The 16,296-nt window shown below is 46.7% G+C and overlaps 1 protein-coding gene across 1 annotated transcript in view; it reads right to left on the bottom strand.

Moving 5' to 3' along the window:
* POLN (DNA polymerase nu) overlaps positions 1-16,296 on the bottom strand; it is a 191,700-nt gene that overhangs the window by 153,428 nt on the left and 21,976 nt on the right. The window contains exon 5 of the mRNA XM_026648138.1: positions 4,171-4,277. Within this exon, the coding sequence (XP_026503923.1) occupies positions 4,171-4,277 (107 nt within the window). The remainder of the gene's footprint in view (positions 1-4,170; positions 4,278-16,296) is intronic.

Here is a 16,296-nt window from a genome sequence, read left to right as displayed (position 1 = left end):
CAGCAAAAGACTAAAAAAAGGTTTTGCAAAGTAGCATATTCCCATCTCTTTTGTAGACACATTCCTATGACAATAAAACTAAGATTAAATTACAGTCAACACTTTGACTCATACTTTTGTTGAGTGCCTGGGAAGAGATGTTTTTAAAAGGTAGAGAATTTAAATTAGAGGAATAAATTGGGTGATACCAGTAGTTCAAAGCTGAGTTTCTACAGTGAAGAGACAATTATTTACTTGTAATACTACTTGTCTGACTGTATTGTTTGACCAGATTCCTACTCTTCTGGTTCCACTCCCTAGTGCAAGAAAGGTTGGAACCCCCTAAATCTCAAAGAGTTGGGGTTTTTGAAGCCCAGGTAGTTTAGCCCTATTCTGAGACCAATTACCAATGCCTCAGTACTCCCGGGATCATTCCACTGTAGTTCCTTCAAGAGAGGGAAGTGGAGTTATCCCTAAATTCTAAGTGTAACTAACAGTCAACAAATATTTATAAGATAGGAGGAGTCCATCAGAAAAAAAGAATTCGCTTTTGAAAAATATTGCCTCCTTCTCAACTGTGAGGGGAGAAAGGTGGATTAGTAGGAATCCGGTCAGAAGACATCTTCCAAGAAGCACAATTACAGGTTATCCTTTCTCTAAAAAAGCCATATTAACTGGATTCCTATGCTTAGAGACTAAAACATATGAGGAGAGTTTTCCATGAATCCACAGATTTTCCAATCATAGGGAAAGAAGTTACTCACCTTGTGCAGTAATGAGGGTTCGTTGAGATGTGTCCCTCTGTGGGTGCTCCACTGTAGATGTGTTTGCATCCTTGCTCTGCTGATTGGAGAACTTTGGTAGCAGTGTCCATTCCGCCTGTGCATGCTCTGCTCCTCGCCTACCACAAGGTTAGCCAGCATGCACAGGCAAACCCTCCTCGATTCCTTCTCTACCACAGAGTCAATGACAAGAACTCTGAAGTAGAGGGGAAGAAGGTGGGTCGTGGAGCACCCATAGAGAGACACATCTCGATGAACCATTGTTACTGCACAAAGTGAGTAACTTCTTCTTTGAGTAGTGTCCCTATGGGTTCTCCACTGCAGTGACTCCCGAAAAGTGCCCACCACAAGTGACTGGGGCTTCAGAGTCGAGACTGTTATAGATGATAGCTCCATGGCATTAAATCTAGCATCTGCAGCTAAGTCCCCCACGATAACACAATGTTCTGCAAAGGTATGTGCAGATGCCCAGGTAGCTGCTCTGCAGATTTCTGATACAGATTTTCTGATACCCTTGGAGAAGGTGACGGAAGAGGAAACCAATCTCATAGAGCGCATGCATATTGAAGACGGGAATGTTACATTATGCATCTGGTAACAGAGCCTTATACAGTTTGAGACCCATTTGAAGAGTCTTTGAGCTGAAATCGCTGTACCTTTTAACCTATCTGCAATGGAGAGGAAGAGTCTCGGAGTCTTTCTGAAAGCTCTTGTTCTGTCTAAACAGAAGGCCAAGGCTCTCCGCACATCAAGCGTATGGAGGATGCCTTCCCTATTATTCCGATGAGGTTTGGGATAACAGGCTGGAAGCTGAATAAGCTGATTTATATGAAATGTAGAAGTCACCTTGGGAATGAATTTCGGATGTGGTCTAAGAGTGACTTTGTCAGGGAAGAACACAGTGAATGGGGGATGCATCATTAGAGCCACTATCTCCCCTATCCTTCTTGCTGAGGTAATAGTGATCAGGAACATCATTTTCATTGAAAGGTGAGTTAATGAACAAGTGGCCATGGGTTCAAATGGAGGTATAGTCAGCCCTTTTAACACTAGGTTGAGACCCACTGAGGAGTGGGAAGTCTGGGTTAGGGAAAGAGGTTCGCTATGCCTTTGAGAAACCTCTTTGTAACTGGATAGGAAAAGATTGAGTATCCTTCTACCTGCTGGTGGAAGTTTGCAATTGCTGCTAGGTGAACCTTTAGCGAGCTAATAGAGAGACCCAATTTCTTGAGAGTCAACAGGTAGTCCAGGCCTACTGGTAGTGTGGCTGCATTAGAGGTGATGCCTTTGGGCTGACACCAGATTTGAGATCTTTTCCTTTTGTAGGTAGGTACAATGAATACCTCCTTTCCTAATGTGTAATAACATCTCCCGTACCTCCTCAGAGCAAGATGTCTCCATGTGCTGGAACCATGAAGGAGCCAGGCTTTGAGTCGCAGAACCCGCAGGTTGGGATGGATAGCAGGTAAAGAGTGATTGGAAGAGTCATAGGTGCACAGTGTCAGCTGTTACAGGTAAGGGTACCATGTCTGTCTGGGCCAGGTGGGCGCAATCAGTATGATGTTTGTTTTTTCTCTTTTCACTTTCAACAGGACTTTCAGTATTAGAAGAAATGGAGGAAAGGTGTAAAGACGACCCTTATCCCAGAGAAGGAGGAGAGCATCTCCCATCGAGCGTTGTCTGATCCCTGCTCTAGAGCAGTACTGTGGACATTTCTTGTTCTTGTAAGTAGCGAATAGGTATACTGTTGGTGTCCTCCATTGTTGGAATATGTCATGGAGGAACACTGAATCTATTTCCCACTCGTGGTCATGTGGGAATTTTCAGCTGAGACTGTCCACCTTTGTGCTATGCACTCCTATGTTTTTCGTGCCCCCGAATTACTGGTGCTTCCTTGCTTGTGCCCATTGGGTCTTTAGGCAGCCCGACTTGCTCTGTCAACTCGGTACTGTGCATGCCCAGGGTACCAGATTTAGATGGCTTTGGTGCCATTGGTACCAATGATACTGATCAAGCCTGAGATTGTTTTGGGCTTGATTGGGGCTCACTAAGCGGCCTCATAAACCTTTTCTTAGAGGCCTTATGTGAATGGTTCGCAGATGTCTCCCTGGACTCACCTCCCTTCAAAGTAGAGGGTTGCGGTGAGGGCTCCTGCCGGGACTCCAGAGGTTGAGGGCCTGACTCCATGAGTAGAAGTTTGAGTCTCAGTTCTCTTTCCTGCATATGGGCTTCAGTCGATGACACAAGAAACACTTCTGTGGAATGTTTCTCTCTCCCAGGCAGCGAACACACTGCGAGTGTCCATCAGTCACTGGGATAGATTCCTTGCAACTGAGGCACTTTTTGAAGCCGGGGGACCCGGCATCCCCATGTCCATGGGCGGTCCCCCGCCTCCGGGGTCGACAGAAGACAGTCTTTTTTTTTTTTTTTTTTTTATTATTATTAAAGGCAAGGCCAAAATAAAATGCAAACAAAGTTAGGAAAGAAAAAAGGCTTCCAGGGAAGCTAAAAATTAGCAATTCTAAGAGAGTTAATCTGTGAACGAACAGCTCCAGCTCCATCTCTAGCCAGGGATGGTTGAGAAGGAACTGAGGAGGGTTCGCCCAGGCACGCTGGCTAGTCTCGTGGCAGGCGAGGAGCAGCGCATGCGCAGACTGAATGGATACTACTACCAAAATTCTCTGATCAGCAGCGCAGGGACACAGACACACCTACAGTGGAGCACCCATCAGGACACTATGCAAAGAAGAATCATGGAGACTTCCAAAATAAGAACTGCCATACCGGGTCAGACCAATGGTCCATATAGTCCAGTATCCTGTCTCTAACAATGGCAGGTACCAGAACTTCAAAGGGAATATACAGAACAGGACAATTTTGGAGAGATCCACCCCTATATTCCCCTCCCAGCCTCTGGCAGTCAGATATTTTTAGGGTTGTTTAGTGAGTTAGCAGTAGTCCCTCTCCCTCTGGGTCAGTGGGAGGCCACTCTGCCTCACTGTCACTGGGCGTTGCTCACTGTCAGGGAATTAGCAGAGCACTGCACAGCCTATGGTTCTGGCCTGCAGTCCAGGCAGAGCAGCACATGAGTCTCTGGGCCCCAGATCCTCAAGCAGAGCGAGGCACCAACCAGTCTATGATTCCTGCCTATAGTCAGGGCAGAGCAGCAAACAGTTAGATGTTCTGGCCTGCAATCTGGGCAGAGCAGCACACAAGTCTGTGAGCCCCGGTCCAGAAAGAGTGGGTAAGTGTCAGTTCTGATGTGATTCTGTCTTTAAAATTACATGTTACACTATTAATGTCACTATATAAATGTTTTAATAAAGTATATTTATTATCACTTATACATTGGTTTCAATGGGAGTTTTGCCAATGCAAAGACTACATAATTAGGCACAAAACATCTTACCTTGTTTCCAGTTAATATCATCACCATAAACATGAAGCAGTGTTCTCAAAAAATCCTTTGCATTGAAGCAAATAATAGTACAGTGTAGTATTTGAAATAGTATTTCCCTGTATAAGATATAAAAATAAATTCACTAACTGAGCATTTCATTTTATCATATTACTGAATGCAAAATTTACATTATGTACATTTCTGTTGAACATGAATTAATATCACTTATTTAGTTAAAACAAATAAGGATTCTTACTTCTTGTACAAATAGGCTATCGGGGGTTAGAAATAAATGTGGTTTCCCTCTCCCTCCCCATTGCTTCTGCTGAGCAATGAATAGGAAAACAGGATTGTATTTTCATTTTACTAAGTTAACATTTTTTTTCTAAATTATGGTTTTCAAATTACAACCACTTAGCTGATATGTTTTCATAAGAGAAGGTTACTCACCTTGTGCAGTAACTGAGGTTCTTTGAGATGTGTGTCCCTGTGGGTGCTCCACTCCAGGTGATGGTGCGTCCCAGCGCTATTGATTGGAGATCTTCGGTAGCAGTGCCTAGCCAGGCTGCGCATGCGCAGCTGCTGTCTCGCGGCATCGTTGGAGTCTGTTCACTGCACGCACAGCACGACCCCCTCAGTTCCTTCTCTACTGTAGAGTTCTCTTTTTTTGAGCTCCAAAGTAGAAGGGAGGAGGTTGGGTTGTGGAGCACCCACAGGGACACACATCTCGAAGAACCTCAGTTACTGCACAAGGTGAGTAACCTTCTCCTTCTTCGAGTGCTGTCCCTGTGGGTGCTCCACTCCAGGTGAATGTAGAGCAGTACCCACTATGGTTGGGATTTTGGAGTTATGTGCATGGTAGCAGTGGAGAAGACAGTAAGGCCTACTATGGCATCCGCCCTGGGGACCTGTGTAATGGCATAATGCTTGGCAAAGGTATGGTCTGAGGCCTATGTGATCACTTTGCAAATATCCGGAATGGGTACCTTATACAGGAATGCCACAGGTTGCTGACATGGCTCGAGTAGACTGTGACCGGACTCTGGCAGAGGGTTCTATGTTCTGGGTTTGGTAGCATGACCAAATACAATCCATATCCACTTGGAAAGTCATTGTTGGATATAGCGGCACCCTTGGATCATTCAGTTGTAGAGACAAAGAGTCTAGGGGATTTACGAAATGAAATAAATATTTCAGTGACTCGAATTTGCATTTATTTCACTCACCCTTCTAGCCGATGTGATGCTAAGAATGCTACCTTCACTGACATGTAGTAAAAAGCAGGTAGTGAGGGGTTCAAAGGGAGGCCTCATGAGGCCCCAGAGGACTAGGTTCAGATCCCACATGGGCGTGGGAGGGTGAACTTCAGGGTAAAGGTTCTGAAGCTCCGTGACAAAGTGTTTGGTGGTTGGATGTGTAAATGCCGAGAATCCTTTGATTTTATCGTGGAAAGCATTAATTGCTGTGAGATGCACTTTTATAGAGCTGAACGATTGCCCCGAGTGCTTGAGCTCTACCAGATAGTCCAGCACTATAGGAAGGGGTGTAGTGCAGGGAGTGAGCCCTTTATGCAGACACCATATGGAGAAACATTTACACTTTTGAAGGTACATATTGCGCATGGAGTCCCATCTGCTGTTCAGTAATGTGTTTGACCTGTTCCAAACAGGCTAACTTGGAACCATGGAGGAGCCACGCTTTGAGATGGAGCTTCTGCAGCTGTGGATGGAGGATCTGACTGTCATCTTGGGATAGGAGGTCCGATCTCATTGGGAGAGTTTGTGGAGGACAGACTGATGCACAGCAGATAAGGATACCAGGTCTGCCTGGATACGTGCTGGGGCAATTAAGATAATGTTGGCTTTGTCGTCCCTGACCTTGCGTAGGACCCTGTGTATTAGTGGGATCAGTGGGAATGCATATATAAAAGTGTCTTGTTCCACCGAATCGGGAAAGCATCCCCCAGAGAGTGGGGGCCAAGCCCCACTCTGGAGCAAAAGAGAGGGCATTTGCGGTTCTGTGTTGTGGCAAATAGGTCGATAGACGGGAATCCCCATAGATGGAATATTTGTTGTGCGACTGTCGACTTCAGTTCCCATTCATGGTCCTGTGAAAATAGTCTGCTTTGTGTATCAGCCATATTCTGACATCCCGGTAGGTATGAAGCGGAGATGTTGATGTGATGCTGGATGCACCAGTTCCATGGTTTCATCGCTTCCATGCATAGGGAACGCGATCGGGCCCCGCCTTGTCTGTTGATGTAAAACCTGCATACGATATTGTCTGTCATTATTCGGATTGATTTGTTTCTTATGAGCAGCAGGAAGCGAAGGCAGGCATTCCATACTGCCCTGAGTTCTAGAAGGTTTATGTGTAGGTGTGATTCCAACGTTGACCACCTTCCTTGTATCGTGTGGTGGTCTAGGTGTGCTACCCAGCCCAGTAGGGAGGCATCTGTAGTGATCATGATGGATGGAAGTCTGTGATGGAAGAGGACACCTATGCAGATGTTCTCTTTTTGTCCACCATTGTAATGCAATCAGTACCACGGTTGGTGGTGTTACCTCATTTTGAGTGTGTGTTTGGTGGGTTTGTATACTGAGCTCATCCAGCCCTGGAGGCACCTCATATGTAGTCTGGCGTATTTGACCACGAACATGGTGGCGGCCATGTGACCCAGTAATTGTAGGCACGTTAGTGCCTCGATTCTTGGGCAGATCGACAGTGTCTGTGAGGTGTTTGATGGTCAGGAATCTGGTGTGAGGTAGCGAGACTTTGGCCTGAGTTGAGTCTTCTAGATAGGCCCCGATGGACTCTAGTTGTGTGGGTAGCAAAGTGGATTTTTGAAAATTTATTTGCAGTCCTAGTCTCTGGAAGAAGTTGATGGCGAGTCTTGTGATTGTTTCTGTCTCCTTGTATGAATGATCTATGATGAGGCATTCGTCCAGGTATGGGAAAAATATGATCCCTTGTTTGTGTAGGTGAGCTGAGACTACTGCCAGGGTTTGGAGAACAACCTCAGTGCAGTGGAGCTCCTTTGGGATGCTGGATGACGATAGCCATGAGACTCTGCACATGACTACTGCAGTAGTCGTAGTACAAGCTGCCGTATTGGCCATGTCCAGGGAAGCTTGTAGGGTCATTCTGGTGACCAGCTGCCCCTCAACCAGGACCGATTTGAATTGGGCTCTTCTGTCCTCTGGTATATCTGTGGTATAGTCAAAGAGTTTGCCATAGTTGTCACAAACATACTTGGTAAGGAGGGCGCTGTAGTTGGCTATTCTGAATGGTAGTGTGGACGATGTATATACCTTACGGCCTAGGAGGTCTAGGCGCTTGTGGTCCTTATCTTGTGGTGTGGATCGGTGTTGAGGCTGTTTTGCCCTGTGGGTTGCTGCTTCCACCACCAGGAATTAGGTTGTGGGTGGGCAAATAAGAAGTCCATGCCCTTGTCTGGGACATAATATTTGCGATTTGCCCTCTTGCATGTTGGTGGAGCGGTAGCCGGGGTCTGCCATATATTTTCAGCAGGTTCTAGGATGGCATCATTTATAGGAAGCGCAATTTTTGATGCCGAAGTGGGTTGCAGAATTTTCAAGAGCTTGTGTTGTTTCTCCTGAACCTCCTCTAATGGAATGTCCTGGCTGATTGCTATTCTTTTGAACACCTCCTGAAACTGTCTGAAGTCATCAGCCAGAGTGGGTGGAGGTGGCATGACAGCTTCATCTGGAGACGAGAAAGAGTCGTGTTCTGGTGACACCATCTCAGGTACGGCCTCTTTCTTGGGCTCCTCAGGTAGGTCCTCTGTGGCCATGGATGTAGGCAGCACAGGGGATACCAATGGGGACCGAAGTTGTGCCCTGGGTGGTGAGGAAGTGCGAGCGTACTGGGCCTTATAAGCTGCCCGTGGGTCCCATGGTGGCCATTGCATTGGATATGGCATGTGGTTTAGGTATCTTGTATTTTGCTTTAGTGGGTGCTGGTGGTCCCATTGCAGTGCCATCTGCCGGTGCTGGATGGTGTGTCAGTGCCGGTGGTGGTGGCAGTACCGAGGTTTGCGTTGGCACCGGAGGTGGCTGTGTGGTTGGCACCAGTTCTGATGAGGATGTTGGTATGACAGCGCCGAGGAGGAGACATGGGTAGTTTGATGTCTCAACTCCTTCGTCTTGTGGGCGGTGCGTCCGGTGCCGGAGGTGCCAGGAGAGTTGTAGGTGCTGATTCTCAGGGCCGTCGGCACTGCTGATAGCGACCTCACAGAGGACCACTTCTTTTCATTCGGTTCCCTGTGTGGGGAGGTCGAGGCTCGCTTCCTCTTCTCCTGAGAGGGTGGAGCCATGCCCTTGGTCGGTTCCGACCGGGATGGAAAGCACTTGGGAGAAGGATTAGATACGTCCTTCTCCGATCCAGGTAGGAGAGAGTACTCCATAAGGATCATTTTCAGGTGCAGATCTCGGTCGCGCTGGGCCCTCGCCTTCAAGTTGTTACAGTGGGTCCACTTGGCTGGAATGTGCATCTTTCCGAGACATCTCACACAGAGTGAATGTCCGCTTGAGCGCGGCATGGCCTCTTTGCAGGAGCCACATCTTTTAAAACCAGGAGAGCCTGGCATGTTGAAATAAAAAACAAGAGGACCACAGGGAGCAGAGAACTTGGGGGGGAAACGGTGGGAAAAGGTTTTTGTTGTTGTTTGTTTGTTTTGTTTTTTAAACTATTAACTAACTTATCTAAAGGGAAGGGTAAAACTGGGTTAATTGTATCGAATTTTTCTGTCAATAGGGGGAAGAAACTACAGCACTGCCTCGAGCTCCGTCTTCAGGCAAGGATGGTAGAGAAGGAACTGAGGGGTCATGGCGTGCGCACGCTGAACAGACTCCAACGATGCTACAAGACAGCAGCTGCACATGCGTGGCCTGACCAGGCACTGCTACCGAAGATCTCCAATCAACGGCGCCAGGACGCACTGTCACCTGGAGTGGAGCACCCACAGAGACAGCACTCAAAGAAAAATATTTCAGTGACTCTTGAATTTGCAAAACTCAGAAGAGATGTTTAAGCATTCCAAAAATAGTGTATAATTTATTTATATTCCCAGACAAAGAAATTATGTTAAAATGGAGTCCAGGTTGATAGAACATATCAGCAATTTAAAGGTAAATACATTACAGGATGTAATTAGCACTCAACCCAGCAGTATAAATCAAGGAAATTCTTGAACTCAAAAGAAATTCAAACATGTTAAGATTTGGAAATACAAGTAGGGCATCCAAAGCAATGTAACTTTGTCCTGTAGTGGCAGCATACAGTGATCATATGATTAAGGCATTTTAGTGTTTCTGGCCCCAGATTTCTTTAAACTGATATTTAAAGACAGGTGTTTTTCCTCCTCATGGTGTCACTACAGGGCAGAGTTGATATATGCTGGGTGTCCTGATTGTGTTCAACCTCCCTTGAAGAAGAAACTTGCAGTTATGAATAATAATAATAAAAATGACTATTAATCCTAAAAAAAAAATCATACAATGTGGTCTACACACAAAATGTCAGGAGTTTTAAATATTGGAGGTTTGAAGCATCTGCATTTTTCTGTTATTAAGAGAATCTGAGTCCAAATAAAATCCAACACCAGGTGCTAAATTTTTTAAGGGCCCGTTTCTTAACCATTCCTAGACTAATTAACAGATTCACTTATAAATTCTCAGAAAATTCTATACTCAAAAGAGGTGTAATTTTAGGAAGGATATGATGTATTCTTCATATACAACAAAGGGGTTAAAAATCCCACTTTAAGTGCAAAACTCAACACAACATTATTATGGAGCCACAACTGGCAACTCCATAATAAACTTAACCATGCTAATGGTGCTACGATAAATTAAATCAGCAGTTTATGCAGGCAGATTAGTGAAATCATGATTTAAACAGTTACTGAAAGCTACAAACAAATTGTTAATATTTTAACACTATACAAAGTGATATTTAAATATAACCTGCTTGTTGCTATAAGCTCCCTTGGGAATAGCATAAGCATATCAAACTACTTTTCATCCTTCTCAAACTGTTTACAGTTTGTTTGCCTGTGCTGTATTTAAGAATTTAGTATGCAGAGTTATAAAAAGCAGGGAGATTTATGTAGACTTTGCTATGAATCAAAACTAGGATGTCACTAAAAGGAATTCTCATGGACAAAAAAGATTGTGTTTAATAGTAAACAAAGCTTTAAATAAGGCTACGTCTTCACTACCCGCCGTATCGGCGGGTAGCAATCGATTAATCCGGGATCGATATATCGCGTCTCGTTAAGACGCGATATATCGATCCCCGAACGCGCTCACCGTCGACTCCGGAACTCCACCAGAGCGAGCGGCGGTAGCGCAGTCAACAGGGGAGCCGCGGCCGTCGATCCCACGCCGTGTGGACCCCAGGTAATTCGATCTAAGATACTTCGACTTCAGCTACGCTACTCGCATAGCTGAAGTTGCGTATCTTAGATCGATCCCCCCCCCCCCAGTGTAGACCAGCCCTAACAGTGGACTAATAGATATAGGTTTTGTCTAAATGCTAATGATTCCACATTAAAATGATATGCTGGTTTTATAGAGGTGAACTATTGTATACAGTAGTACACTGATGACTTGCACAATTTATAATCTGAACGAAAAACTGATGCTGGGATTTCATATTACTAAAACTTCACTTTTGAAAGCTCTTTAAAGGAAGGGATTATTCTATTTTTCTGAATTGCACAGCACAGTGCCCAGTGTAAGTATTAAACAATAATAATTTACATTAAAATTACTGTCAGAATCTGAACAGTAACAATTAGCACTTTTATATTTACAATTTTATAGATGGAGAGAGTGAGACAAACAAATAAAGTGACCTGCCCGTTGATCTAGTTAACTCAAGAACTGTGACAGAACCTAAGTCCCTGTCCCCGATCTTATACTTTATAAAGTATAATTAATTTTGACAATCTGATTTTGTTGTGTTGTTTTGTTTTTTACTTTTTGCTCGTTTACAAAATTCAGTAATTCACAATAGACCTCCCAGTCATTAGGGTAAATTAGCTAAATTCTAATAAATTTTAAAAATTTGACTAACATTACCTTCTGGTCCCCTTAAAATTCTAAGTCCTGTGTCTTCCAAAGTCTGATATATATAATATTATACTAGATTTTTTAAATAAATTAACAATGGAATTTGATTAAATTAGAAAAATTGGATATTTAAAAGAAATAAATGCAATCTTTAAAATTAAGTGGCAATAGCGAAGAGAGATTTATACTTTAAACAACGCTATCTTATAATTTAGACTGAACTTTTTATCTATACTATTATAAAAATTGCTACTGGCTGCTAAGGAATATCCCCAGGAATCTTAAATGCTATTTTAAAAAAATCCACTCTATTCAAAAATTTTAAAAAATTATTAATACAGTTCAAAAAGCTGTGCTGTAATCCTGTTCATATGTTCTCTTTAAGAATGCCCACCAAAAATCTCCCAGAAATGAAGTACAACATCCATAGGCAAGAAAAATAAAATTGGAAAGGAAAGTTACTTACCTTTAATATCTAGAGCTATTCAAGATGTGTTGTTTACCTGTGTTCCACTTCTAGTTGTATGCATGTGCCCCATGCACTGGAGATTGGAATGCTTTAGCCAGCAGTGTCTGTTGGTCACACCTGCTCCCCTGATGATCTCGAGGCCCTCTCCCTATGTGATATAAAAGGGACCAAGTGACCAACCATCCTCAGTCCCAGCACCACTATCAACTCCAGGCTATTGGTCTCAACAGTAGTGGGGAAAAAAGAGAGTGGGTTATGCAACACATGTAAACAACACATCTCTAAGAACTCCAGTTACTAAAAGTAACTTTACTTTCCATTTTGAATGCTTGTTTACATGTGTTCCCAAGCAGTAGGTAATAGATGGAGCAGGGTACTGCAAGTCTAATTAAATAGAGAATGCAACACAGCCTTCCCAAACTGGGCATCTGAATGAGATTCCTGAACTAAAGTATAATAGCTTTGGCTAGTGAAAGTATGTATACTACAACAAGTAGTAGCCCTACATATATCAGCTACAGTTATCCCGCTAGGACACACCTGGGAGGTGGGATGGAGGGGATAAAGGGGACAGTCAGACCTCCTCCTGCCCAGGGCTGATTGCCGGACTCCCTCCTGCTTGGGCTCTCCTTCCCCCCCACAAATCCTTCATCAGGAGGCAGCCTGGGCTCAGACTCTCCTTCCCACCCCCGACACTCCCCCAGTCCCATACCTGCAGGCAGCAGCAGGGCTCTGGCTGTCGAAAGCAGCAGCACAGAAGTAACAGTGGCAATGGGGCACTAAGCCTGCCATGAAAAGTGATATTTATCAGTATCACTTTTCACACTGCCACTCTTACTTCTGCACTGCTGCAGCCCGTTCTCCGCTCTGCCTTCAGTGCTGGGCAGCGGAATATGTACTTGTGTGTGTGTGGTGGGGGGTGTAAATGACCCTGGACACAAAGAAGGGGGGCACAACAAAATAAGTTTGAGAACCGTTGCTCTAGTAGAAAGTCACCTAACATGATTTGGGAGTTCTTAACTGGCCACCTCATAACTTTATGCAGTGATATACCCAACTGGAGATTGAGTCAAGACTGCCTGACTCTTGGATCTCTTGGCAACAGAAATAAATAGCCTAGGGGACTCTGTGAATGGTTTTGTTCTAGACAAAATGATAGGGTTGCCAGGCATCCGGTTTTTCACTGGAACACCCAGTTGAAAAGGGAGCCTGGGAGCTCCGCTAAAAGTCTGGTTGGCTAAAAGTGGGCAGGCAGGCTCTGTGCCCGGCAGCCATAGGTGCTGACTTCTGCTCCCGCCGGTGGGTGCTCGACTCCCCTTTGCCCCCGGCCCCGCCCCGACTCCATCCCACCCAGCCCCCATTCCAACCCCTTCCCCAAAGTCCCCACCCCAACTCCGTCACCTCCCTGCCCCTATTCTGACTCCTTCCCCAAATCCCCCCTGTCCCGACTCATCCTCGCATCCTCCCCTGTGCACGCCACGTTCCCGCTCCTCCCCCTCCCGCCAAACAGCTGTTTGGGGGCGGCAAGGCAGGAAGCGCTACGAGATAGGCAGAGGAGCAGGGACGCAGCACTCTCAGGGGAGGAGGTGGAGGAGGAGGTGGGATGCGGGGGAAGGGGAGCTTGGCTGCCAGTGGGTGCAGAGCACCCACTAATTTTTCCCGTGAGTGCTCCAGCCCTGGAGCACCCATGGAGTCAGCGCCTACGCTGGCAGCTCCGTGTGGCTCCCAGGAAATGGCGGTATATCCCTCCAGCTCCTAGGCAGAGGGACAGCCAGAGGGGCTCCGCGTGCAGGCACCGCCCACAGCACCAGCTCCACAGCTCCAATTGGCCAGGAACTCTGTGGCTGCAGCCAATGGGAGCTGTGGAGCCGGCGCTTAGGACTGCGCCTGTGGGTGGGAGCAGTGCCTGCGGGCGGGGGCAGCGCCTGGCCGCCCCTCCGCCTAGGCGCCGGAGGCACATGCTGCCACTTCCTGGGAGCCGTGTGGTCTTCCTCTGTCCCCAAGAAATGCCGGGGCCATCTGAGGCCAGCACCACCTGGAGCCCACACCCTTCATCCCCTCCCGCACCCCAATCCCCTGCTCCAGCTCTGAGCTCCCTCCTGCATGCTGAACCTCTTGGCCCCAGCCTGGAGCTCTCTCCTGCACCCCAAACCCTTCATCCCCAGCCCCACCCCAGAACCTGCACCCCCAGCTGGAGCCCTCACCCCCCCGCACCCAACCCCCTGCCCCAGCCCAGAGCACCCTCCCACACTCTGAACCCCTCGGCCCCACCCCCAACCCCTCCTTCACCCCGAAACCCCTCATCCCCGGCCCCACCTCAGAGTCTGCAACCTCAGCTGGAGCTCTCACCCCCTCCTGCACCCCACCCCCTGCCCCAGCCTAGTGAAAATGAGCAAGTGAGCGAGAGTGGGGGAAGTAAACGATGGAGGGGGGAATAGAGGGAGCAGGCAGCGGGGCCTTGGAGAAGGGGCGGGGCCAGGGTATTCGATTTTCTGCAATTAGAAAGTTGGCAATCCTACAAGACAAAGTTTGGAAAACATCAGAGTATGTAACGCAGCCTCACACTTAGTTGAATGAGGCTTTGGGAAAAAACAGGTAAGTGAATGGACTGATTTAAATGTGTCAGAGATTACCTTGGGAAGAAATTTAGGTTGTGACCAGAGTGTAACTTTAACACTGAAAAATCATATATGGGGGTTTCCATCATCAGAGCTTGCAATTCCCAGACCCTGCATGCTGATGTATAGGGCCCTACCAAATTCACAGTCCATTTTGGCCAATTTCAAGGCCCGAGGATTTTAAAATTGTTCAATGTCACGATTTCAGATGTTTACATCTGAAATTTCACGGTGTTGTAAACATGGAGGTCATGATCCAAAAAAGAGGATCGTGGGGGGATTGCAAAGCTGTTGTAGGAGGGTCACGGGATAGCCACCTTCACTTCTGTGCTGCCTTCAGAGCTGGGCTGGGCTCTGAAGGCAGCAGCCATGGAACTTCCTGCAGCAGGAGATGTCTCCTGGAGGTGACACTGATCTCCCTGTGCTCCCTCACTTCTGCGCTGCCGCTGGAAGTGGGTCTGATCTCCCCACCCAGCCCAGGTTAGCAGCTAGGAGCACCTGGCTGGGGTGCTCCCAACAGGACGTGGGAGATTGGACCCACCACCTCCAGAAGCCTCTTCTGGCTGCAGAAAGCTTCAGGGCTGCTGCCCAGCCTCGGAGCTTCCTGCAGCAGCAGGAGGTACCCAGAGGTGGGTCTGATCTCCTTCCAAGAGTGGCTGTGCAGGGGAAGAACAAGTCCTATGTCTCGCCATCCAAGCCGGGACTAGCAATTAGGAGCCCCTGACTGGGGTGCTCCCAGGAACACAGGGGGAGATCACATTTCTCGGGGAAAGGGTTATTTCACGGTCTGTGACATGTTTTTCACAGCCATAAAACTGATATGGCCCTACCACAGGGATCGGCAACCTTTGGCACGTGACCCACCAGGGTAAGCACCCTGACGGGACGGGGCGGTTTGTTTACCTGCTGCTTCCGCAGGTTCGGCTGATCGCGGCTCCTACTGGCCGCGGTTCACTGCTCCAGGCCAATGGGGCTGCAGGAAGCAGCGCGTGCTGAGGAATATGCTGGCCGCCGCTTCCCGCCACCCCCATTGGCCTGGAGCGGCAAACCGCGGCCAGTGGGAGCCGCGATCGGTCGAACCTGCGGACGCGGCAGGTAAACAAACCGTCCTGGCCCGCCAGTGTAAGCACCCTGGTGGGCCGCGTGCCAAAAGTTGCCAATTCCTGCCCTACCGATATAATTGCAACAAAAAATGGCATCTTCATAGAAAAAAGGAGTAATGAGCACAAGGCTAATAGCTCAAACGTAGGTCCCACCAAGTAGATCAGTACCACATTAAGATTGTAAGATAAAAGTAAGTAAAGTAAAATATGTTATCTTATTGAAGGAAAAACTCTCAGAAGACAATTTTTTCACAAACTTTTTAACTGAAGGATGAGATGGTCGTGAATTGGTGGATGATGTGCAGAGATAGCAGCCAAACAAACACGTAATGAGCTTAGCAACAAACCAACAAATAGATACTCGATATGAAGGACTGATGTCTCTCATGGGAAAGAATTAACTGAATGGATGAAAAACATTTTCATTTTGCAGTCCTCGGAGACTGCTTTCTGCTCTGAATCAACAGAGGTGGAGGTGTCAGAGAGATTTCTGATTTCTTTGAACCAGTATTGCCTGGGCCAGTCTAGGGCTATTAGGATGACTGAGGCCTTGTCTGGTCTGACCTTCCTTAATACACGTAGGGTCAGAGGAACTGGGTGATAAACATACAACATGGCCTGAATCCAGGGGATTAGAAAGGCATCTTCTTGAGAACTCAGACTCTGTCCTCCCTTGGAACAAAATACTTTGCATTTCTTGCTCTGGTCAGCTGCAAACAATCTATGCAGGGTGCAACCTACTGATTGAAAATGGGCTTGATGGCCAAATCCTTTAAGGACCATTTATGATTTGAAGAAATATGTCTGCTTAGATTATCTGCCAGCATGTTGTATTGTCCTGGAAGGTG

This window comes from Terrapene carolina, unplaced genomic scaffold, assembly GCF_002925995.2.
Source record: "Terrapene carolina triunguis isolate 2854851 unplaced genomic scaffold, T_m_triunguis-2.0 Scaffold66, whole genome shotgun sequence".
In the NCBI taxonomy this organism is placed as follows: Eukaryota; Metazoa; Chordata; order Testudines; family Emydidae; genus Terrapene; species Terrapene triunguis.
Note: the sequence above shows the minus strand (reverse complement) of the source record. Positions and strands in the feature narration are given on the sequence as shown.